Below are 27,813 nucleotides of genomic sequence, written 5' to 3'. Positions count from 1 at the left end.
TGGAAGAGAGAATGAAAGGGGTGCAAGGGGAAAAAAGAGATTAATATGAATTAACTGTCATTGCTATGATCATATATACAGAAACATGAGACATGGAAAAAGACTGGTACACCTATTAAAAGCAGGAAAGTTGTGAGAAAGATGACAGACAGCTGCCAAAGCCCTGTCTTAGAAAAATGGTTAGGTTAGAACACTACAGATTGGCTTATGGTACAGTGGTGAGTGGATTTTTATATATTATTACTGACAGTAACTTCACTTTGGCTACAAGGAAAATATATGTGTCGTTTCTTTAGAAAACCAATTGTGATAAGAATAACATGATACTATGGAACAGCAATCAATAGCTCATCACTTCAGGCACAGTTTGCGTGTCCAGCTACACATTTTAAGCTTTTTTGTGTCTTTTTAGGGCTTTACATGTCATAATAGATGGTTAGGGCAAAAGTGTATGTAATACTTCCACATCAAATCTATGCATAGCCTACCGAAGTGGGCTACTACTTTACATAAATGTATACTTTTGTGCTGTTGTGTCAGCGTCACTCTATAATTATGACGACAAAATGCTAGCTGGTGATGGGAGCTCTATGCCACAATATTAACGGTCTTGTAGTATGCTTCCTATACTTTAGACTATGGCGAGATATAGGCCTGCTTGTTCATGCCACCCACCACTTGAGATCCAGTTTCAGTCTTGCTTTCTGTATGCAACAACGTAACAATGGGGTTCAACCAACAGATACAGTATGATGTGTGACGAAGAGTTCAGTTTGTTGTGTGTCTGTCCTGACGTAGGGACATGATAGAAACTATACTTTAAGCTGACACTGTGTGATCTGGTCACTCAGGACACATGTTAATACCAGGTCTGAACAGGGGAAGGGATAAGAAAATGTATTTTGAATAAAGTGAGTTCAACATGACAACTTTGTGGTTGCATTTCTGGGGAGGTAGGGGTCTGGCCTCAGCAGTGGGTAGGCTGCTAGAGGTAGATTCGATGAGATGTGTAAATTCACAGCAAGACTTCAGCAAGACTACACGGTGTAAAATAAAATGCCAAAAACTGCACAATGGGTACAGCACACAACATCACTTGGTGGGCCACGTGTAGACTGTTATGATTCCAGGTTGACAAGACAAAATGTTATCAATGAAGTTATTATCAAAACTAAATACAATACGTTAGTAAAAAAATATTAGAGGTTAAAAGAAATATTTTCTGAGCCTTACAGTCATTCTTTGACTTAATTTCAACTTTACTCTGTTTGCATAATCCAACAATGACACTTTTAATCCAGGATAATATTTAATCCACCCACCACCACCATAAACCAAGCTGAATTCGATTATGGAGAGTGCAATTTTTTTTTTCTTTTAAAGAAATAAATAACATCATACATGAATAGTATATTTGGAGATGGCTTTTATATTTGCTTTAAATACACCTTTTTAACATTCTAGACAAAGTAACATTGGACTAACTGCAAAGGTTTCTGTGTTTCACTTCTAAATCTTACTTTAAAAAGAAGTCATACTTATGGACAATACACCCAGTGAAGCAGGCCAGTGTAAACTGACGAAATAAAATATATAAACATAACGTTTTGGTCACACTCTGGTGAAACATGTATTTCATTCTATATTTAAGACACTGCAAAATTGATTTGATTGTTTCAGCTGGTTTCCAGTAAAAGTATGCTATAAGTGAGCTAACATGGATGCATTTAAACAAGGCACTCTGAATGCAGCTGTGCTCAGAAGCATTACCCAGTCCATTAATCTGTGCAGTCAGCGCCAGTAAAACATATTAAGACTTAAACGGTTATAAAGACACGAGTACCATGTGCATTAGCATTACATGTAAAACAGTTGATTACTTTTATCTACAACATATTTACATAGATGCAAAATAAGGTCATATTCCTCAGGTTAGTCTGAAGCCCAGGTCAGACTATGGAGCTCAGTCAAGGTCAAAGTAACTGTTGACTGAGCTCACTGTTGTGTGTGAGCTAACAAAGATGGACATTGCGGAAAAATATATTCACTGACATTTCTAACTATGAACAAAAAACGATGAGCCATTTTTTAATTAAATGACACTGAAGCTATTAAACTGAGAAACGTCACTGATTTAATTGTCATAAAATTTGCTTGACATAAAAAAGTAATTTTAATAATGTAGATTGATTCAGGCACGCTGCTATTTGATTTCATTTTTCAAATGCATACTAACTGATTAGAGATGGAATGAGCACAGACTGCATACACCACCATATTCTTCCATTGGTTCCATTGGAGTATTGTTTTCAATGGCTTCACAGACGATAGGCTCTGCCTACAAGGATCAACATGATGTACACTAAGGCCTAATCTGCTCAAGCACAAATTTGCTTTTCTTTGAATCTTACAGCCCTGCTGTTGTAATTCAATTCATATTAATATCAGAATTTTAATCTGTACGAAGGTATTCAATCTGACCAAGGCTTCAGTTAACAAAAAAAAAAAAAAAAAAACAAAGACAAAAAAAACACTGGGAACTAGAGATTCAGAGGGATCCACAAATGAATGCACGCCATTCTGCAGAAGAAATTCAAGAGTGTTGCACCTGACTAAGAGACCTGATATGGATAGGAAGCAAACAAATTAACAGCAGATCACAGAAGCTGCCTCTGCCACATAAAACATGGGGAGGCGAGAAGAGGACAGAGAAACAGAGTGTGAAGGAAATCTGGAAAGAAAAGGAGAAAACATGACGGAAGACCTGATGGCGTTAGTAGAAATATAAAAATAGAAATAGCAATCAGTGTGATCAGAAATTGGTCAGTGGATGAAGAAAGTGAGTCAGATAGTCGAGGAGGTTTCCTGCAGATTGCACAGGGGAAGGGAAGAGAGTCAGTCAATTTTTATCCAATAACATTCAAACAAACATGACACATATCCCAACCCAGACTAACCCCAACCGAACTTTCTTTTAGAGCTATTACAGACATTCTGGGGTATTTAACTTTCTATAAACTACTGTTATCTCAACTGTGATCATTAATAGTCACTGTTAACTGTTTATGTATCGATGTTAATTGGAGTTGGATTGTGTTGGAGTTGAATTAAAGCATTATATTTAAACTATGTGTAAATAAGAGGAGGTACTGAATAAAAACACCAAATAATTTGCTCCCGCCCTCTTCCCCCACCATTTCAAAATAGTCTGCACAGAACAGTCCTAATAAAGAAACATCTTGGCTTTTATGTCGCTTGATTCAAGCAATTACTGGAGCCAGTTCTCAGGATGACTCTGTGCCAGGTGAAGGCAAAATTTACATCCTTGGCTGCAATATGAAGATAATGCTGCTAATGAGGGCAGTTCATGACAAGAACTAAATTATAAAGCCAAATGGATGAGCATGGTGGAAATGTAGGCAACTTTTTGCAAAGGCTACTAGCACAGAAGTGAAAATTTCCAAATTGTTTGTGTGATTAAGCAAAGGGATGAATGACTTAAATATATTTAGTTGGTGGCCAAAAAAAGATATAAGTGCTGGTAAATTTCTTGTGACAGAGAAATAGTTGCCTCTCGACAGAAAGATTACAGAGATTTTGAGGAGCAGTAGTTCCTGGTCAAAATGAGTACACTCTGTGGTCCTGGCGCTGATCAGCTTAATGGGGATTTACTATGGCCTCTTGCAAAACATCTTTTCAAGTCTTGCATCCCAGAAAATCCAGGGTATCCTAAGCTCTTGGACCACTGAAATGTTTTTAAATCCCGAATCTTGGTATTTGGCATTTGATCTAGTCCATCTGAAAACTAGAAAACTGTTAATAGGGCTTTGCTACCCCTTCTGAAAACTAGTAACGGCTTGCTCTGGTGTGGAAAATCTTCCCCTATGATTGCCTTTCTCTATATTTGTCTGCCTCTGCAAATGAATGTGGGGTATATGGTTTCTATTTTTGGGGAAAGGAGACACAGGACCGGTACGGGGAAAGCAACAAAACAGGGAACTTGTCTGTAAATCAAAATCTATCACATTTTACAGTAGGGCTGGAGTAGGAAAGGTTGGACTGGGCTTGTGTGGACTGAATCAGACTGGGTGAACACTAAACACTTACCAGGACAGTTGCGATAGGATACATTCTGTGTTCTTGGTCCTATTCTGGTTGGGCATGGACCTTGAGAAGCAAAAAGATGGGGCTACAGACATGCATGTTTGAAACTGCTTTGAGTGAAGTGAACACTGTATGTTTTATGTGCCTGAGAGTCCTTGGGCAGGAATTTTATTTGTCACTATGCTACAGTGGTCTTGGCTGTTTCCTTGGTGCAAGACAGGAGCAAAATACAATCATAACAGTGGGTGGATGAGAGTGCACCTAATCCTACTATTAAGGTTTGAGGTAACACAGCAAAACATAGAATCGATATTTTACTTAACTATACATCGAGTAAAAAAACACAAGCAGTTAAGAGTCTGAGGTAAGAGCTACAGGATTGGTCTTTGCTCAATAAGTTGGACTCAAATACCCATTATTGCTCATTCCATTTTTAATTACAGGTCCTCAAAGCCTCAGAGAGGTTAACCTTTAAGCTGTAATGAGTTTCACCATCTAATGATGTTCACTAATGCATTCTGATTGAACACTAAGGGGAACAGCTTGGACAGGTATACGGTATACTGGTAATGAGTCATGTCAAACAGATGTGTAAAACAGAAATGGAAAGAAGTGTAGAATAAAGGTGCATTATTTACATTGGTACTGGACTTCCATTTTTTAGCTCATACGAAACTGGAACACATCTAAACACATCAGTGTACAAAACCCTCATATGATTCTACAAGAGCTGCCAAACATTATCGCCCCATCACTCCCACTCTAATTATTTCAGTTCCACCTGATTAACAATTCTGGCAATTCATCGAGAATCTTTGTCATTAATCAGTTTGTAAAGGTTACACAGGGGAATTTCCTTCACAAATGGCAAATGAACATGGCACCTTAAAGGACAAAGGGGAATTTTAATACAAAGGGCAATCTAAAGATTATTTGGGAGCTGAATCGCCATGAATATTTTAACAACCGAGGAATAGGTAAAATGTTAACACTATTTCTTTGGATGAAATATTGCCTTGTTGAATTATGAGTTGAGCCATTCTGTTTTGTTACATAATGAAACATCTGTTAACACATTTCAACGCCTGTTGTAGGGAGGCATATTGGGCCATCAAAGGTGAGCCATGCTTTTGCCATCACAGACTTCTTCAGACAAGACTTGAGTAATGAAAGGTTTGCTTGTCGTCATGGAGAGTCAGCATGACTTCCTCTGCCCTCCCTCTATTCTGCTACCTCATAACCAGGCTCGTCGCTCCACTGGAAACATGGTGAGCACATCAATAATATGGGAAGTGCACAAAAGGACCAAAGGGTTTCACAGGTCATATTTCATGAAAAGTTCATGGTGTGATACAGATGGGAGAAGAGACGGAGTAAAAGGGTGCTGGAAGGTGTTGCAGACGGAGAAAAGTGGACTGTCTGGACAAGGCAGGGAGGAAATGGGACAGGAGATGGTATAACAGAAGATGGCAGATTAAGGGGAAAAAAAGAGGATGGGAGGTTGGGGAAAGGGGAGGAGGAAGAGTTTTCAATTCATGACTGCAGGGTTATACTTACTGTAGGGCACACATTCATACTGGACCTCCAGGTACTTGTACGTGCCTGGGCAGGGGTCAGGGAAGACATCTGAACCCGTGATCACTATGCACTGGGTCCGATTGTTGCATCTGGAAAGTGGGGAAAAAAAACAGAAAAGAAACAATAAGTGCTAATATCTAAATGTATTCATGATTTTTGGGCAAACTTAACTAAAATATTTAAAGGCACAAATGTTGAAACACTGTATGTGTCACATTGTCTACTAAAAGGTTCTTAAATAATTTTCTCAGAAATAGTCACATTCTACAATGCAGAAGTATTTTGTAACATTCAGCAAAAAGAATGGCAATCTGCCATTATAGTGTAACAATGCTATTTATTCTCCTAGCGATAAAACCATGGCTAACTCCTTTGTTTTTAACTCAGCACTTTGCCTATTGGATCTTTACCGCGTGTATGCTTTAAAAGTGGCCTTTGTACTTGGTACTGTTCAAGAAAATGGATAATCTGTCTGAATGTGTATAGACCAAGGGAAGTATCTAAACAAGTCTAAACAAGGCAATTTGTCTCCTGCCATAATACAATATAACCTGTCTGGTCAATAACTGGGTGACACTGGTTTGAGTTTCCAAAATCAATCTAGATGTTACACAAAGTTTTGTGCTTCATCCACTGTTTGCTTCTAAAATTCCAAACAGCTGCTGAACGTGTCTGTAGTTACTGTAGAACAACCACAAAATGTTATATTAGTCACGTACATATGATACAATAGAATGATAAAATCAGTAGAAAATCATTTTCTACTATAAATCATTTCAGCAGAGTTATAAGTTGATTTGGGTCACTGCCTTTAACATCTGGAGAGCAGACATTGTAAATGAGCCACAGTTGTGCTCTAAGGTCCAGGGAGTTGCAGGTGACCACCCTCTTGCTGTGCTGAAATCATGATAATGACATCAATACCCTGAGCAAGCTACCAAGGGGACTTGAAAATCTATTGGCAATGTGAGGATCCCGATCAATAATGCTGTTCTGCTGATTTAGCAAGCACCACAGACAATATTTGTTTCTTCTTATCACAGACCAGTGTGCCCATGTACAGCAGATCATTGGAAAATGTATTACTGGTTGCATTGTATTGTGCTTTGGGTTTTGCCTTTGTTTTGGGCTGCAGAGGTAATCACTGCTCTGTGTCCAAATGTTATTAATATAATATTAGCTCAGTGGAACAGGGCAGAGTTGGTTACTGTTGAAGTGCAGAAAAATAAAGTGACACAGGGGGCTGGAAAGCTGTGCTGTTTTAGTTTCAGATTGAGAACGACCGCAGTTTAGGGGAATATCGTAAATACGGGTTATTGTGGTTTACAGCAAACAAATGTATCAAGAAACTTAAACAAATGTACCCTGCACTGAAATGGAAATCTCTGAATAACACAATTAGCCACCATTTATCCTTTAAATACAAAGGCAATTCATGTTACTGTTCCTCCTGTTCCTAACAATCAGAGTGCATGCCAATTAAAAGACCTCACACCTTTTTTTCCAAAAGCATCTAATAAAGAACATTTGTTTCTATTTGTGATGTTAAAACAATGTATCACAGAACCACACAGTTCAGATCCACATTTGTGTTCACATTTGAGCGTGCATCTGCATTTAGTTAATCTTGAGAGCTATTTCACTTTATGAATGACCTCCACAAGCAATACCAGATATAAATATCACCATATTGTAGTTGTTCTTATGGAAATGAATTACTGTTTTTGAATTAAAACATGCTCCTCACGGTGCGACAATAATACACAGCTCCTTTTTGTGGCTAATATTTCATGAATCTGCAGCACTTTCCATATATTATATGGTCACTTTGATGATTCCATCTTCTTTGCTCATGCATAAGCATATCATGCAGGAGCAATATAAATTACGATGCTTTATCCACCATATTCCAGTGAGACTGGGAAACGAATGCCTAGTTTATATTAGGCGTATGAAACAGAATGATTTCAAAAATAAAAATTGTGACACTAATGAGACACAGAATTCCCCTCATTACTCAGGCAAATGTATTGAACAACAGGACATAAGCACTAAAAAAAACTCATATTTCCTTTGCAACAGTGTTGACATAAGTGTTGATAGCTCTTTCTGATGTATTGCCCTAATTTTAGAGCAGTGGAGCAGGGGCGCCCTGATCCATGAGATTGTGTGACTCTGATTCCCGTCTCATCTCTGAAACCTCAGGCATCTCCTGAGACCAATTGAAAAAGCCCTAATGACTTCTTCTGTGCATAGTCCTAGCACTCATTTTGAAAGAGAGCATGTAATTGAAATTCCTCCCATAAAAAGTTCATGCAAGCATTTGGGTTTGCTAGGGCACAGGTCTCAAAGTGCACACTAATTAAATACATGTAAAATATGATATCTCTGACTATCTTTTGATAGTCTCAGGCTATATAGTAATTAATCATGTACATAATGAATATTAAGTCAAAGGAAGCTTTTCTCCTCTTTTCTCCTGAGTGAAATATTCCACTTCTATAAATAACTTGATTGCTCAACAAGATTTTATTGAACCAAAATTGGAACAAGTACAAATTCATTTTATCGTGTAATGCAAGAAAAGGAATGATTAACATTTGGCAAAGGAGCTACATATCAAGTATTTAGGGGGAAATTTGCTGGAACCATTTTCAGCAGGGCTATTATTTATTTGTTTGGTGAACTGCCTGTTTTAGCTCATAGCAAGGGAAATATATAAAGCCATCTGTGTAAAAAGAGATGTTCTCCTATTTTTTAGTGCCACTAGTGTATGTTGGACAGAGTTGTGACATATTTTAATCAAAGATTGGCCAGCTCAAAGTCATGTCTCCTGATTTATATTAAAAATAATAATTTGGCAATGTTTAGAGAAACACAACAATCTAAAAAGTACCATAATGTCAAAAATAGCAGTACCACTAATATAATATGTTGAAAACTAAAATAAGTGCAGGATGGAGCTTCATTCTGCTTTGATTGCCTCCATTTCTCCCTGCGGCCTGTTAATCATGCTGAAGTATTCCAAATGTAATCCCATCACATCTCTGACCTTTTGGGAGAGGCAGACATCAGTACAATTAGGATGTCATAGGAAAGGCTGCCTGGATTTGATGCAAATCTCTTTCAAAAAATGAGCACTCCCTGCTGGCAGTGGGAAGGGGCGCAATAAGATGCCAACAAGGTGTAAGTGATAGCACTCCTGATGCCGTGTATCCACATGCAATTTAACCTTTTCCGCTGCCACTATAAAGCATGTCAGAGAAATAATTGGATGCGAAGATAATGTGTTAATTGAATAATAAATTGACTCAGGTGAGAAAATCGCTACATACGGTACAGTATTCAGAATACCAAATGTGTTCCTTAGATCTAAAGACTACTTAAATCATGAAGGTTTTCAATCCATTTTTCACAGATCCATTGCTCAGGACAAACACAATTTATTTAATTCAATTTGGTTTAATAAAGTCAGTCAGGGTAAGGTCATAATTCAGCAACGTTATTCTACTCTCAGTTTCTTTTTATGGCTCATTTATTTTCTAGCAATAAACAAATGTATACTGAAGTTTTACTTGGATTGTTATTTACCTCTAGCAAATACATTATCCTAGGAATAAATGCCAGCCAAAAAAGTCCTATATGTCCTGTATTAATGTAACTATCAGATTTTTAAGGCTGTAAAGCTGTCAGGTTTGGTTACAAAAATCCAGCAGATAAGCTAATTATTACCAAGCAGGCGAAGGCTGATGGTCTGTACAATAGAAGAAATAGCTGAAAAGCTGCAAAACCTCTAGTTGACATGTAAAGTATTGAACATTTCTACTATGTTTACATTCCAGAAGAATGTGAAATAATAAACCATTTTGAATGCTCGGAACATTACAAGGTCTTTTTCAGCCAGGTTTTTCATGTGACAGATCATGTGCTTCCCACGTGACCCACAACGTTTAAATTAAGATTAAGTTACCCCTTAATTGCCGAATCTTATATCGCTTTGCTCCCACGTCTCGATTTTCTATTCCTCAAGACTCAGGAAGCATAAGCAGCCATTTGTAATTTACAATATAAAAAATATTAGCAGCCGCAGTGAAAACAAGCGCTGTGTAACTGGAGGAGAAAAGCGACATGAGTGAGAGGAGCACATTACAGAAAAAGGCACAATCTACTTCCTGGTGCTACCAGTTTGAATTTCAATCAAATTAGCCTCTCTTAAACTCAAAGTGACCCGTCTAGCTCCATTTCATCTGAAACGCTGATGAGGTTCATGGCACAATTATCAAGGCAGACATCTCTCTCAAGAGGCAAGCCTGTTGATAGCAGACAGGCCATTGAAAAATTAAATCATTTCCAGGGCCACAGAATGGCAGCAGGAGAAACAATCTGTTGCAAACAGGACACAAAACACACACATACAACACACTAGACACACATTATGAGTATAATCACCTCCAGTATCAGTATATTTAGACCATCTTCTAAGGGGGTGGCCCAATAATCTTTCAGGAAATAGGTCATTAGAGATTAACCATTAGCATCCTGCTTTCAACTTAAAGTCTGATCCAATATCCGGCTAAGACATCCCACAAACTTCTAATCACTGTCATGTGCTTGTGTTTATGCTATATTTACTGGTGCTCAACGGGGGATTCCAGGGTGTTTAAGAGTTGGGGGAAGGCTGTCTGAATCACATCCGTCCATCTCGACTATTGATTTTCAAACCAGCAAAGGTATATCGTTATGCCACTGAAATCAATGAAAATGCTTTTGTGATATTGTGCTGGTCGAAATGTGACCTTTACAAGATGACATAAGTCAAAGCCAGAACACCCTGGCATAAAGAAAGCATTACATGGGGGTGACTTAGAAACAACAATGATAATGTCCTGGAGTGGCCGAGCCAGACTGGGAATCGAATCTCAATTCGATCCAAATTTAAAGGCAGGAGATGTGTGTGTATATGTATATATATATATATTGTTTAGATAGAGAGACAGATAGATAGACACACTGACACACAGATACACACACACACACACAAGCTTTATATCTAAGGAACCCCTTAATCACAATGTATATAAGCTTTCCACTTTCAGGATTCATCCGTTTTGCACTGAATGGAGAGAAACTGTAGATGCAAGATTCAGATTCAGATCTCTAACTAAATACTGGCTTGGGAGGGATGATCCAGACAATCACTCTGTATTTTTTAGTTGGTTAATAGGTCGGTTGGGTAATTTAGACCCCTTTACACAGAGAGAGCTCCTTTTTCTGCTGATCAAAGTCAAAAAGCCTGATTAAATCTACTTTAATTCAATGTTAAATTCTAATGAAACATCAAAATTGCAAATACTTTTTTCTCAGCACAGTGTGACCTTTCAAACTCAAGCAGAGTCAAACACTTTACAGTCAAATCGTAGTAATCTTTGATGTCTAATTCATCTGAAAATCCAGAAACTAAAGTCTCCATATTTTATCACATTTACTTGTGCACACTGTATTCCAGATGGACAAACGTTCTTATCATGGTATATATATGGTTTTATTTTGCAATATGAATATGCATTATAATGTAGAAAATTTTCCATATCAGAAACTTTTCACGAATACAAAAGTGCTGGCAGGCAGTACCACCACTTTAAAAGGTGACTCTCTGGCATACTAAGACTTTTCCAGGTGTACAGCAAGGAGTTCTCGCACACAGGCTGTATTCTCCACTGTCGATTCATGATGACACTTTAACTACATTACCCAGGGGGCACTACGTTTTGCTCACATCATTCTGTTCTTGCTGGCATTACATGAGGCTCACTTGTTTGTTCTTGTAAAAGTTTAACATGAAACGCTGACACCCGTGGAGACCACTGTTTGCAAGCCTGATGCCTTGTTTGCAGCACAAACTGAAGTCAGCTTCAATAGTTCATACAGACTTTTTTTTTTTTTTTTACTCTTTACTATTTACAGATTTGTGACTGTCCAATAGAGCACCTTTTTCCACTGAAAGCCCTGAATAAAATAACAGGTTAGTGTAGAAAATTAAACACAAATCCATACACTCAAGGACACATTTTTGAAAAAAGAAAATTTGACGAGGAAAAAACTAATCAACAAATCTGGCACATCTCATTATCTGCATAACTGCACCATTTCCACGGATGTTAAAGGGATAGCTACCCAATGATATCACAAAATTTCACTAAACACTACACCATGCATATGCCCAAGGCCCACCTCTACTCTCACACTGGTGTAACATAATATGATGAGTGCATTTATTTCTCCAACATTTTGGGTAACTTAATGCTGGTATTAGCATTTGTTTGGCTAATGAGAACCACTGATGACTGTTCATGCACTTTTTTATTTAGCACATCATCACCAATTGGGTGGAGAGTAGTTTCATGCCTCATGAACTCTTGCACACCCCTCTGAAACGCCCAAGCTGAATCTGAATCTTTATGAAATTTTAATTTGTTCTGCTTTAAATAAACACTAAAAACTGCATGTAGGGAAAGGAAGAACACGGCAGCGCGCTGTCAGGCGGTAACAATGGAACTCCTCGGAGAAACTTTGGAGCAGTCCTGCCACTGATATAAATAGTGTGAACAACGCCATTTACTCTCCAGAACTGCCTCACAAGAACGTGGTTTCTAGATTCAACTGATTACACGCCAGGACCATGACAACATGTCTGCTGTAGCCTCCCCATTTAATGTAATAAGACTTGTAAAAACAAAATCTTACTGTCAATAAAAGTAAAAGTGATGGCTGGTAATAATAGTTTTCATGACAATTATTAATGATATTCGGCTCATAGCTGTCCTCTAATCCCAATCTTCTCTGTTAGAGAGTCTTCAACATTGATCACTTTCATCAATGATCTGCTCCTTGGAAAACCCATGATCCGCAGGCACGGCAGGAACCAGCCATGTTATGTTACAGCAATCAATGACCTTGTTACTGAATACTTACAATGAAGCTCATTAGTCAAAGGGAAATCAATAGCTGTAAGCCACTTATTCATATTGTATATCTTAATATGTCCTTTACAGTGAAAATGATTTGTCAAGGTGTGCCACTGTCATATTTCCTTCTCTTCCAGCTGTGATGAGGAGCAGCGGTCAGATTTAAATCAATAACAACTAAGCGCCAGATGGTCAGCGCATGCACAACTGAATGCATAACAAAATAATATCTGAATAAACTTAGATTACAGTTTTAATCGAAATGATTCTGGTGAGAATGTGTTTGCAGTCATCATCATTATCATCAGTGCAGAAGAGGAAATGCAATCATGAAAATCTGAGTGTTCTGAAAAGAAAGAAAAATTACATTACTGAATATTATTATCAATGAATTAATTATTTCAAACTGTACCGCCATGCAGTTTCACATCTGCTGGGGAGGTGTCCACGTGAAAAATTCCTGTACAGATTATCACCCACTTGAGTCGACTAATTGCTTGCAGCTGAATGTTCTAATTGAGCCACAACAGTCCTAAGGCTATTTTCATAAAATCATTGTGCTCATGAATATAATATGCCAGCCTGATATAAAAACAACTGTGAGTGCCAACAGGATCTATCAAACGCAGCGAAGCCTCAATCCAATTCTCCACACTTTGGGGTCACATCAATTTTGAATGTTTAAAAGTGAACACAGTTTTCCACACGAGCACTAATGTGATTTTCCCTCACACGCTTAAATTAGAAGACCAGAGTAATTATGGCAACAAATTTTTCTGGCTCTTCAGTCTCGTATTGGTGTGGGCTGTACAGTAGGAAACACATTTTCTTTCCATACAGTGAATTTAAGGAACATTTGAAGTAGCGTTAGAAACAGCAGGAGCCAGAGGACAGGCCTGAGTGTTGACTTTTGACAAAGTAAAAGGTTCATAGCAACGCAGTCCAAAAAAATCAACACATTTCTCATAATTATTTTTGGCAGACTGGACATCCTTTCATTCCCACTTTAGTCTATCCTTGTAAATAAATGGACAAGAGAAAAAGAATCATTAATTAGTCCCATATACAATCTTGGTCTTTTGTCAAACTTTGGTTGAATAAATTTCCGTGACAAATCTACGGTTCTTACTCATATAAATAATAATTCATTTAACTGCTCCGCTTTTCACAGCAACTGACTTTTTTTTTTGCAAAGAAATATGCCTTGGGTTTGTTTAGTACTCCCTGTGTTATCAGTCTTGTGAGATTCTTTTTTGAAATCACACACCTGAGAAAAACCTTTCAGCACAGGCTTTTTCTACTCAAACGCATGCATTCCTCTCCTTATGCTCTGAGTAAAATAGTTCAACACTGACACCATGATGCTAAAACCTCTTTCAAAATAACATCTGAACTATGGCCTCTGGCACTCTCAGGATATGCTTATGAGGAATGAAGCCGTCCTCTACAGACTCTGGTGGAGACTTTGTTGAAGACGCAGTTTGGATTTGTTGTTGGGCTCCTGCTGGTTCAGTATTTATGCAGTGGACTGTTTTTGTTTGAGTGAGGCTGAGGGCAGCGCAATACACAAGGCCACAAGAAGGGAGCAGGCAGGCTGCAGCCTTTCAAGACAGACAATGTGAGTCAGCTATCTGACTTCATCAAATAGGACTTGACAATAAACCCCTGCATACAAGGACTCCACTGTTTTATTTCATTATTTTTTTTATTTCCCAAGGCGGCTTGCCAGAGTTGCTGACGGTCTCACACCGTCCAATATCTCTCTCTGTGGCAGTCATATGTCATTCCGTCCTGTGCACTTTGGCTCCGATGGCATCCCTACGTGACAACTGGCCTCGCGTATTCAGTCTCATACATACAGTGTTCATGGTGAAACCTTACCAGGTTTTGCATGTATATGCACAAGTCTGTGCACGTCTGTTGCTGTTTGACGCCCACACTAAGTCATAAATGAGACAGGGAAAATTGCTGAAAATTGATTTACCATGACAAGAACCAGACAAGTAAACTATGGAAGACGTGATATTTCAGGATGAGTACCATGACAAATTGTTCAAAAGTTTTTTAGTAAAAATTAAATGTTTGAGACGGATGAATGGACAAATTAATTAACTGCTGTTTTTACCAAGTCATTCACAGACCTGCAGTCTGTGGAACATCCCTCTGCAGCTCTTTATGAGTATAAATGTTTCTTTTATTTGCTGTTCATCTGTTGACCCAAAGTCCTATACATGTAGTCATGTTATGTTGAAAGGTCTTTATAGAAAAATATTAGTGAACTAATCGACGAAAATCACAAAGTCTGCAGTACCTGCGGAGAGGAGGGCCCCTGACACACTGCCTCTAGAACAGTGGTTCCCAACCTTTTTTGCTGTGTGTACCCCTTTTTTTGTCATACCGTTAGGGACCTCCTAACTCATACGTGTTGAGGAGTCAGGGGTCATATTAAACTGATAATTAAATGAAAATAATTTGAATGTCTATCAGTAAAAAAAATAAATAAATAAAATCATACCACTCAGAACACAGAATTACTGGACCAATAATTTGACCTGTTTTCAAGTTCAAGATAAAAAATAAATAAATTACATATATTAGTAAATAACATTACCAAAAGAGAAATGAAAACCACTGGAATTACTCCACTTTAACACAGAAATCTCTATTTGCGTTGATGATCTTCTTTTACTTGATACTATATTCAAAATGTCTTAAATAGATTAAAACTAACCAAGACCAAGTGGACAACAAAACTACTAGACTTTTTTTGTTTGTATTTTTACAAAACTAAATCAACAGCTGTCAAGACGAACACCAGGAGGAGACCAGTATGTTTAAGTTGAAGAACTGCTAGTAGTTGAAGAAGTATTCAGAAAACTTGGTAGTAATACGATACTATAATACAGTATACAACACTTAAAAGAAATTATTACTATTAGAAGTAATAAGTAGTAAGAGATTTTCCTTTTTGCTGCTTTGTGTTAGGAGAACAAACAGCACACACACACACACACACAGGCACACATTAAAGGGATTTTGCTAAGACCCTGTAGCTCAGCCTCACTAATAAGACCAAATAAAGCTGATAGACTAATGCTGACATGCTTAGTCTAGATTGCACATTTGAAACGTAATGTATGTAAGAGCGGAAATTACAATTGACAGAAGAATTACCTCCTGCAAGCCAGATCAGATCTGCAGTTTGTCAGTAGCCAGAATAGCTCTTTGTTTTTGAGACATCTGTAGAAAAGTTCATTTGTCACGCTCGTATTTTCAAATGTAAATGTGGTGTCTCTGAGTTTACTATTGTGCTCCTTGACTCCAGCTGTTGTTTTTTAATCTTCTCACTCTGCTCTGTTTGTCAGAATTACTTCACCTCCAAAACCTGATGAAGCTTTTCATTCTCTTTTGTTCAAGTTCAGCTGTGTCAGGAATGGCGCCAACATTAACGTCTTGTGGGCTATTGATGCTGACAGGCTACTGATGCCCTTTTCTTTATTTATTCCACACTTAGATTCACTTTTGCCATTTTTGATGGAGTAAATCAATCTGACAGCAGCCCCGTTATTCTCCTTGGTGAAAGATTTTACTCCAAAGGCATAAGATGGAGAGGATTTTTTAATGGAGGAAATCTGGGGCAAGCAGACAAAATGAAACGGTCGACAGTGGGCCAGAACTAGACAACCGTTACTTTGGCCTGTCAATTATTTTCAGAGGTAAATGTTTTGGTATAGCACATACAGTGTGTGGCTTTACCTTTGTGACATGATCTTGTAGGCATCTGGAAGATAGCAGTTGACGTTCTCCATCTGGAAAGGGTCGGCGTCACAGATCTTGTCATCTGTTCGGCCATAGTTGGCACTTTCGATCATTATGACATCACTTCCTGGACACCGCAGATCGATGGGGTAACCCTCACAAGACAGCTCTCTCCGCACTAAGCCAAATGGCAGGGCGGCTCGACTAAACCCTGAGGGAGAAGAGAGGAGAAAGAATCAGTACACGTCGAAGGGAGATTTGTGGCTGCGCTGACACAGAGGAATACGCTGCAAAAGGCAGAAGACACGAGACATCTCAGCTGAATATACACAAAGGCATGCCATTTCTTGTTTTACTCAAACCCCAACTCTACAGAAATCACAAATCTATATCAAGAGCCAAGCCCTGGCTCGGGTTACTAGCCTGACATGCAGACATCCGTACTGAGTGATCATTTCAGATTTCAACTCTTCGGGGAGTTAATGGTGTTGTATGTCATCCTTGTGTCTTAACTACTCATGAAAAAAATCACCAATAACTGTCATTTTTGTCTAGTTTGTTGGCTTAAATACTTATAGTACTGCAGACATTCACCTGAGCACAACATCTAAAAATGAACAGCTGATGATATTGTGAAACAAAACAAAAAAAAGCAAATATTTTGTGGTGTTTGTTTTTTGTCAACAGCTACACTGTTCTCTCGTGTGCCATTTTAATATGACAGTGCATTATCATTGCGGAGTCTACCACTACAGACTTGTGGTACACTTGCAACTCTCATGTTTCTATCTATAATGAAAAAAAAACAAGAAGCATGACAACAAGAGTGTAATTTAATCCACTTTGCAGCACTGACAATCGAAGGGCGGGCTATTTGGAAGCTTGGAGAAAAAAAGTTAGCAAATTCAAATGTGTGTGTTTGTGAGTGTGTGTGACATGGAGGACGTGGGGGTAGGGAAAACAGAAGAATCAATATTATGGCTCTGCAAATATGAACAAGGCCAAAAGGCACACTAAAGCAGATTACATACAGTACATAAAATCTATCAATCCAGGCATTTTATTTTTGGTCAGAGCAGTTTTTACAGCTATCTCATGTCTAATATTAAAGAACAGTAGAGAGCTTAGAAAAATGTGCCAGCTTGGACTATGATAAACCACGGGCGGTCCTGAACAATAACAACAGCTTCCCTCAGTCCAGTGGTGACTTTGTCACTCTTTGAGCCCATAAATAACAGTGTTGCTATCTGCAACTTGGTTGGTGGCTGTGTTGTTACTGTTTCCAATGGCTCTGTTTCCCTAATGAGGTTTAGTTCACAGTCACAGGAGAATAGAGAATGCCCTTACTACTTCTCATGCACTAATTTGTTTGGCTCCTGGACAAGTCTGAGTGATCCATATGTGCAGTTCTTTATAATTACAAAGCACTTTTTTTCTTTTCATGAGTCACTCTGTCAGATGTTCTTTGTGTGGTGTCAGTTTACTTAAAGACAATGTTTAAACTGCCCAAGACCGGCAGAGTTCATTTTATCCTATTGAATGCTTCATCAATTAACTACCAATACAATTATCTTTGTCTGATTAAATGCTAAGCTACAGTGGCAGGGGATTAGCATTCTGCATTGTGCTGCTTGAAGGGAAATGCTGCTGTGGTAGTTTACAAAGGAAGATAAATGTCAGTTAGTATTGCCTGATCCTCCACTTGTGCACCAATCAGGTGAAAGTCCTGTTTCTAAGGTGCTCACTGAAGTAGAGCTAAGGGTAAACAAAGGATACAGTATTCATTGTAGTGGAGGGCAGTCACTCTGGACTATCCAACCTCTATATTTGTTTGGGAGCATACAATCATAAGGGAAGCCTCTTTTTTCATCCACTTGCGCTTTTTGACAGCAAACTTTCTCATGTGACCAATAGACATGAAAAAGTAAAGGCTTTCAAACATGATAGGTTTCAGCTGTATTTCATTTTTTGCAATCGTTTTCTCTCTGGAGTCGAAAAGAAACGCTTAAGGTGATAAACAATTTATCAGAGATGTTGGCTGGAGAGAGAAAAAACAGAGTGAAAAAATGAAAACCCAGCATGTTAGAAACAGGACCTGACAGCCAATCTTGAGTTCATGTCAATGCATTTCAGCACAACTATGAGAATGCACCACAGTGTTTAGTAACTATAAGAACCTATGTAATACATCACTCAATGCCACATTACAATTTTTCATACTGAAAGTATGACATGAAAATGGCAGTCGTATAATGGAGACTCGTCTATTGCCGTTCTCTCAGCAGTTGTCTCATCAAAAGAGAAAAAAAGACAGCTTTCAGACTGGTTCACGTATGGTGCAACAGAGAAACATAAAACCTTTTTTAAAATATATAAGATGAGGAAAGGCTAAGTTCTCTATGCCACTATTTAAGCAAAATATATATTTATATTATTATATCTTCAATACTTGAGTAATACTTGTCTACTAAATTGCTGAGATCGCAGTTGAACATAACTCATCGTACTATAAAAAGGTCACACAGACTTCAAAAGGGTAGAAGTTACGTATGACTGGGTGGGATACATAACTTGCTCTGGCCTACTTTGTGGCTGGCAGTGATCTATTTTTCTGGCCATGTGAAAGACCTCTGAGTTTGATCTTCAAATCCACAGCCAAACCCACTGATGTTCTGTGTCCCAGGAACACTGTTAAAACACTTAAAACACTTAAATCACTCAAGAGCCTTTCCAATCTCTGCCTCTGGTTTTATGATTTGGAGCTGATGCAGGCTCTCCCCTTAAGTAGCAAAACAGAGGCCGGAGCAATGAGGAGATAAATATATGCTCAAGATTACTGTAAGACTCCCCACTGTCTTACACTGTAGTACACTACCAAACTTTTCAACCATGCTGATGACAGGCTGTGGAATAAAATAAATTTTCTTGTTCAAATTTCTGCAGCCCCCGACAAAATTGCTGTTCTCTACGCGCACTTCATCCGGCAGCTGGGTTTGTGGCCGTAAACAACCTCCAAAAGCCTCTCTGCATTGATTAGGCCCGGGGCTGGACTACTTTCTCACCCTGGTGTCAGATGGTAGTTTGGCTTACCGGGCAATGAGTGACACAGACAAGTCAATAGGACACCCCACGGTCCAGTAAACAAATTTCACTGCAATATACAGAAGTACTTATTTTAACATCTACAACTAATGCATTATTGTCTTCTACAAGGCCTTTTGATGCAGTTTTGAATGAAATCTTCCCTATTGACTTACTGCGGGGGCGTGATCCAGAGAAATGATTTTCTACAACATTCATACTGGCCAAAAGAGAAAAATGATTTACACTGCCATGCTGACATGTCAAAATGTGCTCTTTGTATAATGTTTTGTTAGAGTTCTTTTATATTGTATAATGTGTGACTCCTTCAAATAAATCCTCTTTGTCTGCTATTATACAGATAATATGAAGACACCACAGCACCATCGATCATGCCTTGCAATTACAACAGAATAATATGATCACAGTGAATGTTACATAAACAAATCCAATGCTTACTGTCTCATTTAGCTAAATAATTTCATTATTCAAATGAGCCAGAAAAGTAATCATTATTTCGCTCATGGGGTCATTAGCATAATTATTCAGGGAATGCATGATATGGAAGTTATTTATTTTCCATAGGGTAACAGTAAAACATTTCAAGAATATCAATATGTCGTGAAAGTATTAACTAAGCCGTTTTTAGCCATAGAGAAAAAGCTCATTGTTAACTGTACTAACAGTACTTGTTGCTTGATATTGTGTTTCAGTGACCTCTGAGTTTCCAACAAAGAGGCCGCTAAACCAACAAAATGGCGCTGTACATAGTGTACAGCACTGGTGCATAGATGCAAATGTCTGCGGCTGAGAGGATTTTCTGTCTGTATTTGTTTTACGGTGTGTGTGTGTGTGTGTGTGTGTGTGTGTGTGTGTGTGTGTGTGTGTGTGTGTGTGTGTGTCACACACACTGTTCACACTCAAAGAGAAACTCAGCACCCTGCTCTTCACAGGTAGAGCACACTTCAGACATCTTAAAATATCAGATGTTATTTTACTCGCTTTGATGTGCTTTCACTCTGTGATAGTGCATGCAAACCTGTACAGGGGCTGGGAAGGGAGATGTCTTATCAATCAAAACACCTAAGGGGAGGCGTTCTTTTCATTCTCTGCACTAATTAAACAGCAGGAAGCAAAGGATCAAGGCATAGTCAATAAAAATATAATATGGAAAGCTCGATCCTGTGACCATGGCAACAGGGTGCAGCACTGAAATTACTGGCCAGAACTCTTATCATGGCCTTGTTGACACTCTTGTTAATCAGAGATTCTGGTCTCCCGCCAACCCTGCACCACCACCAACACCGGTACTACTATGAGAAAAACATTTTACTTCCTTGTCGTCAACTACACTGAGAAATGATTACTGCCATTATACATTTGCAAAGCATAGAGTTGAGGCCCCACTCTTATAATCCTTGAAAATCTTGTATATTTTACAGTCAACAAGTGATAAACAGTAAAAACAGCTGTTTGCTAAAAAAAAAATATACATGAGTCTCTAAACCTTTTGACATGTGTTCATTGTAAAAGTTGTTACAACATCCTGGTAATTGACTCTGAGCACAGGACCTCTGTTTGCATGGGTTGCGGCACTTTATTGCACCAAATGACAAACCACTATTTAAAGCTTCCTGGGCTGGAATTTATTACCAAGTGTAACCTTTGCAATGACATTACACCCGTACAGAATCTGCAGCTGAAGAACTGTGCGAAATCCCAGTACGTAAGGTGTCCCCATTATCCGCAATCTCTTTGGTGCTGTAATATTTTAATTCATTTGTTCTCACAGATGAGCCAAATCAATTGGAAAGTGACCATCTGGTAGGATATGAGTGTTACTGAAGCAGAGGTAATGAACAAAATGTCTTTCTATTTCACAGAAATGAGGAGTCATTAGGATCGTCTTCAGCCATGTAGAGACGGTCCAACATGTAGCACCATGAAGCCAGAAATCCCATGATCAAGCCCAAAGGGAAATTAGATGGTAAAGATGTACAGTATGTACACAACCAAAATGCAGTCTCTCCCAGTAAAAGAATATTATTTCCCACCTCTGATTTTACAGACTTACTGATAGAGGACCTATTCTGCTTTTTCGTCAGAGCTATCTCGAATCCAGTAAATGGTTTTCATATTAAAATGACTCTGTAACTTGAGTTGCACATGCTTCCAAAGTTAGTCCAGGGGCAAAGCAGAAGCTGATCAAAAGCCCTATTCAGCCACTCACGCTGCCATCATTGTGTAGAGAGCACAAAAGAGGTCTCCAGATTATTTTGATGTGAAACCAGATAATTTTTCTGTCTAGAGCCAATGAGAAGTGTGACGGGGACGCTCCCGATGCTTGTCGTCTACCGTTAACTCAGCCCTTTGATTTTCCTCGCTGTTCTGATGAGAGCTAAACAGCTGCTTGTAAATGAGCTAGCATCTCTGCTTGGCCTGCCATTATTCTGCACTCCTGAGCTGACAAGGTCGCTTGCTGGGGGGGATTTTGGGTGAAAGAAAAGTGTGGCCTACAGCATTAGCTTGGAGCCACAGGAGACACAGCTTGAGTCCTCCAGGTTCTGCCACCCCCCACTCCTATCTATAGTACAAGCAAAGGAAGTCTATGAAGGAAAAGAAACCTTTAAGTCAAGACTCTTCCCACAGTGCTGATTCTATAATCCAGAGATATCCTTTACAACAGCATGTATTCTTAAGAAGTCAGGTCCACGCAGGGGAGGAGAAGAAAGAAAATATTGCATATATCCTGCAAACAGCAGGGTATGAGGTAGACTGCCGACTCTGTGTGGCCGTTGTGAAGAAGAATTACTACTACTATTACTATTGGCTTGACAGATATTAACATTCTTTTGAATTTCTTCATATTAACTTAAACTCCACACTGTGTTCACAGGTTTTTCTGCTTTGTGTGTTAAAAGCCGATGTCATTTTTGGGCATAGCTAACAGCAAACAGCAGCTACATGCGGAACGGTGTCCTCTGCAGATTCAACCCATAACATCTAAAGTATTTGACAACTGATGCTAAAACTCTGACGTATGTGACACTGAATACACTCATATGACATCTTACCTCATATTTATATTAAAGACTATCCTCTGTAGGGAAAAGAACATTGATTCTTGTACTCTTATTTCATCAGTCTGACAGCACTGTGCACAGTGCTAGACTGAAAAAAATAAGGAATTTACACAAAGCCAGAGTGACCTTGTTTAACAGATCAAATTCTGAATATATATTGATATTTACATTGATATAGACATATAAAAGTAAATCCCATATCACACCGTGTCATGTCAAAACATGTGGAATACTGCTCAGTGTTCAGTCTTTGAGATAGATATTGGGAGAAGAAGAAGAGGCAAAGAGCAGGAGCAGAATGAGCTTTCCAACCTCATTTGTATTCTCCACCATCCAGTTCACTCCAGTTCATTTACATCTCTGCTACTTCCATAGCAACAGCAGGGGGGCTATCAGGAGCATCTTTGATATAGGTACATGACTCTGAAAAGGGATCTTGTCATTTCTCTCTGAAAAAACTCCTCTTTTGGATTAGGTGGCGCTCTTTAAACAGAAACGTATCCTGTCAGAGGCATATTTCCATTGAGTTTATTTCTCATCTCCAACCAGCACTCGTAGACACATAAGCCTGTGCAGGAAATGCCATCATTGCACAGGAAAGAAATATGATCCTGCAGCTTAGCACTTGACAATTTTACTGTGTTCAGACAAAACATGAAAACTTGGAAAAAGCAGCCAAGAAAGGTTTATGTTGTTTTTTTACCCCTTATCCATAAGAATTTAAACTGATACAGAGCATCCAAAAGGCGTTTAAAAGGCAACTGGACTTGTAGGGTTTTGAGAAGATGTTTCGCCACTCATCCGTGTAGCTTCTTCAGTTTTTAAGGGAAGGAAGTTGAGGTTTAAATAGGAAACTCTATGGGTAAAACCCACCAGAAACTTATTTGACTTGTTTCTGTAAGAACCAGAAACTGCAACTATTTTCCATTAACGGCTGGCTGTCATTGAGGGGGGGACCAGGGCATTACGCGTTACAGCCGGACTAAATGAAAATGTACTGCTACAGCAGGAAAACACAGCCTCATCAAATTCCATGTACAGTTGTATGTAAATCAACCTTTAGGCCTAATTAAGCTCCATGGGGCTCATCAAGGTCATAAATCCCCTTTTTTCATAATGCATTATTGACTACACATCATCTGCACATGTCGGCTGACTGCACTCGCACAAGCACACAGTGTCATCTCGCTGTCTAATATCGGATAGCCCTGGGGCCAGACTGTGTGTGTTTGTGTGTGTGAGAGAAAAAACGAGGGAGAGCTTTTTAGGTCACAAAAAAAAACCCAAGGACATCTTGTGGAAATGAAATGGCTGCGATGACCATCAAACAGTAAATTTTGTCTCACGGACCCTAGCAGTGTCATTTTTTAAGTTAAATTACAATGCATTTTGAGATGATCAGACTGGGTTCAAGTATTTTAGTCTGTTTTACTATGTCAGTGCCCATGTAAATTCCATGCAATTTTAGAAACTCAACATGTAAAACAGTGGCTAAACTAAGAATTGATATGGGTTTTCGGCATTATGTGAGCTTTATATATAAAATTTCGTAATTTAAAAGTGGGCTGACAGCACCTTAAATGTACTTTGGCTAAATAGAAGGGGACTTTTCCTATGAATCATTTCCAAGCTCTTTGAACCTTGTTACACAACTTTATTGGTAACAATATATCAAGTGATATCAAATGATGTAGAGTTTAAATATGATAAGGAGGTGAGTCATTTTTTTTTTTGCTAAAAGACCATTCAGACTGGATTTGTTATATGTTTGTCAGAGCTGGTCTATATCATTTCCACTGTTCTCATTACAAATAATGGCTAAAATGGACTGAGATACATTGGGTAGCTCAGACTTCCTTCTCTGCTCCAATGGAGCGTTTGATGCTCCTCGATTCAATAAAGAAGCATTTCCCAATGGGTCAGCAGTGGCAGTACACACAAATGAGAAGGGTCCATCTGCCTGGTTTGCATTCCCAGAGAGCACTTCCTCAACCAGACCACAGCAGTAGTTCCTCCTCCCAAGATTGGCTCTGACGTGTATGTTATGTGCCACATTATTCAGCCGGTGCTTCAACTGACCCCCACCTGGCATTTAAATTCCCTCACCAACAGGGTAGTCATGCCCTGATGACACGACTGCTGCTCCAACTGAATTCTTTATGCAGCTCTTATTTAGACTAGACCAGATACTTTCTAGGTTAGGCAGATTCTTATGTGACTCAATGCCATTTTTCCTCATCTGCAAAGGCCTCATTCAAGGTTATGGACATTTAAACAGTATTTATCTCAGAAACCCGACACAACAGGAACGATAGTAATAAAATAAAATAAATCATTATCTCAAGATTTCCTGCAGTTCAATGATTCCATCTCATAACCCTTGCAAAGAAAATGAAAATTGAATTTTACTCAATTTATAAAGGATTTTTGGTGCCGTTCATTCAAATCCAGAGGCTGAATATTGTCTTGATGATTTTCTGTCTCACGTGTATTTTTCTCTCTAGTGAAGCGATTGTTGTTTTGACATTAAAAAAAGAAGCCCTCCACCCTAACATTATTTTTATTAGAAACTTTGAGATTTGGATTAACCTCATCTTAATCAGGTCCAAAGATTAGGCCTGCTTCCTAACATTCTCTTTTTCTCTCTTCCATCTGTTTCCAGCCCTCACGCATGTCATAGCAGGGGTACTCTGAAGTTCTCATTTAAGGATTTATCGGACGTCTCTCATGCTCATCAGCCTTAATTATTGCTTGTTGGCTATTTAAAAATAATTTGGTGACTGCGAGAGGGGGGGTTGATGGAAATTAGAGCACAAGAGCAACTATTAAGCAAAGACACCAGCTGAGCTGTGTCATTATTATAGAAGACACATTAAATATACTTTAAGGAGTTGATTGACTTAAATCATTCGATATGGATTTATAACATTTCCCAGAGGGGGCATCTGTCATTGATTACATATTTTTTCAGCTAATCATTGACTCAACAGTGTGTCCGAAAAGCAGAAGGCAAGCCCTTGACATCTGAATGCACTCAGTGGTCATTATGCCTCACAAGGTCAAAAGCTGTGTCATATGGGGTCAAGTCGTAGTGATCTGCCACAGCACAAATGGCCTGAGCTGTGCATGTGTTAGGTTTGACAACTAGTCTACCAACACGTCATTACTTCTTCCCTCTAAAGGAGGTCCAAGAAAAGTGGGTAAATGAGCTGAATAGCATCATTATTAACTACAGCATAGTTTAGTAGTCTGAGTTCAAGTGACTTTAGACACGGAACTTCAATATAAAGAAATGGCTACACGATCTTGACAAAAAGAGACAAAGTACTGAATGGGCTGCTTCAAAAATGGGCATTCGGAGTTCCTTCAAGAGGTCCTGGTTTTCAATCCTTTATATTTATGGGAGTAGTTTCACCACCCCCACCACCCGCTTACAGGAGCCTCTTTGGGATTTATGGCTGCTCTAAATCAGGACGGAAAGCAAGAGGACAAAGAGGATTTCACTGAGGGCAAACAGGGATATCTTACATCTGACTCTTGAACATGAACTGTAAAATCGGTGAAATCGTAAGCCTTTGGATATATTATGGCCGCTTAACAGAATCTATCATTACATGTCCTGCAATCGCTTTTCTTTGCATTACATCCCAACCATACACACAGCTTCCTGTGAACTTGCCTTTCAACAGTGTCCTCACAATGAATGCATGATTACGCACAATTCGAACACCGGCAGACTGTTATGGTATTTCAGCTGTTACGGAATAGGCATGAGTCAATGGCTTCATAAATTGCAGTTCAAGGCCACTTCAATGCATTCATCCCTCAGAAGCTCTTGTTGAAATCACAAGGTGCACTGCGACTAAATTGCTCACATTGATAAATACGTGTATTTCACCCTGTGAAGGAAACTTGCACCTTTCTGCACGGGAAAGGTTCATTCATAACATTATGGCACCAGTCTTTAATTTAAAGAAAAAAACTCAACTCTATATAAATAACTATTGAGTACTGTCATATGACCTGAGTGCTGCAGTCTAATAACCTTAAACCTTTGACCGGATCAGCTTGTTCATTTGTCTGCTGTAAGGTGTCCATGCTGGTACATGTTTGAAATAGCATCTACACTGGATAATCAAAAACATACTCCTCGTCCACCCTTTCCAGACAGCACTTCATCAGCATGAGGTCTGTCTGCAGTCCTTGATGTCCACCACACAGGCCCTAGCAACATAAAAATATTAAAGAACCAAAGAGCCTGTGCTATTTCTGTCATCATAAGGGTAGCTTTAGGTCTTTTATCAGTATGCTTTCTTTGCTACATACACCAAAACCTTTTCATTGAATCCTGCAGCCAACCCAAGTTTAAGATATAAGTAACAAACACAGAACAAAGGAGCAAACAGAAACTTTCAAAATGGGGGCATAGCTGTGACAAATTGAAGCCTGCTCATAAAAAGATGCCCACATACTGCTCGTCACATCTGCCACGGTCAGATCAGAGGCAACCAACACAAGAACATTGCAATAAATGTTCCATGAATAATAGGTTTTTTTGTTATAGACCACTGCACTGGAGATTGATAAGTGATATTTGTTTTCCAACAGCTGGGAATCAGCGGAGAGACTCAATGTGTTATGACAACATGTTTTGTAGATTGTTTGGGATATACTTGTTAGGGACCCACATGATACTATCAGGGCAAGAACAAAGTGAGACAAAGCATGTCGATAAAATACAAGACAGTTAGGGACATGTGGGTAGATGACTAATCTATGGTGCCTGAGATCCCACCCAGCAAGTGTCTCATGGGAGCCATGTGAATGCCCATTATCCACAAAGATCAGCACTGAGAATGATGGGAAAAGGTAGGTTTCACACTATGTCTGTCACACTGAACCACTGAACCATTCTCCTAGACAAGTCTGAAACCCAATTAGGGACCATGTTAGAGGTTGAGCAACATGTCATGAAACACTGTCCTGTTGTTTTGTGGGAGACATCTGAAAGACGTCATGAGTAGATTAGACAAATAGCCATATCTTTGTAACGAGAGAAAAAACTAACTCTTTGCTTAAACAATCACCACAGGAGACTCAAAAGAAGTGAAAAATGAAGGGACAAAGAACTTTATGTAATACAATTTAGTGACCCAACTATAACTGAGACACAGAGGAAAAGCAACTGGAGTTAAAACACAGCATTGTGTCTGAACTGCAGCATCAGTGTCACGGCCGGGATC

The 27,813-nt window shown here is 38.9% G+C and overlaps 1 protein-coding gene across 43 annotated transcripts in view; it reads right to left on the bottom strand.

Moving 5' to 3' along the window:
* Window positions 1-27,813, bottom strand: part of adgrl2a (adhesion G protein-coupled receptor L2a) — a 90,223-nt gene that overhangs the window by 37,008 nt on the left and 25,402 nt on the right. For 29 of the 43 annotated variants that reach the window (XM_047586284.1, XM_047586287.1, XM_047586288.1 and 26 more), the window contains 3 exons: window positions 16,404-16,617; window positions 5,662-5,771; window positions 4,108-4,167 (listed from right to left, as the gene is read on the bottom strand). In XM_047586284.1, coding sequence (XP_047442240.1) covers window positions 4,108-4,167; window positions 5,662-5,771; window positions 16,404-16,617 — 384 coding nt within the window. The remainder of the gene's footprint in view (window positions 1-4,107; window positions 4,168-5,661; window positions 5,772-16,403; window positions 16,618-27,813) is intronic. The other 14 variants (XM_047586308.1, XM_047586310.1, XM_047586274.1 and 11 more) reach the window with 1 other exon arrangement.

The sequence above is a fragment of the Mugil cephalus genome, chromosome 6 (genome assembly GCF_022458985.1).
Source record: "Mugil cephalus isolate CIBA_MC_2020 chromosome 6, CIBA_Mcephalus_1.1, whole genome shotgun sequence".
NCBI lineage: Eukaryota > Metazoa > Chordata > Actinopteri > Mugiliformes > Mugilidae > Mugil > Mugil cephalus.
The sequence above is the reverse complement of the archived record's forward strand: the minus strand, read 5'-3'. Positions and strand labels throughout refer to the sequence as shown.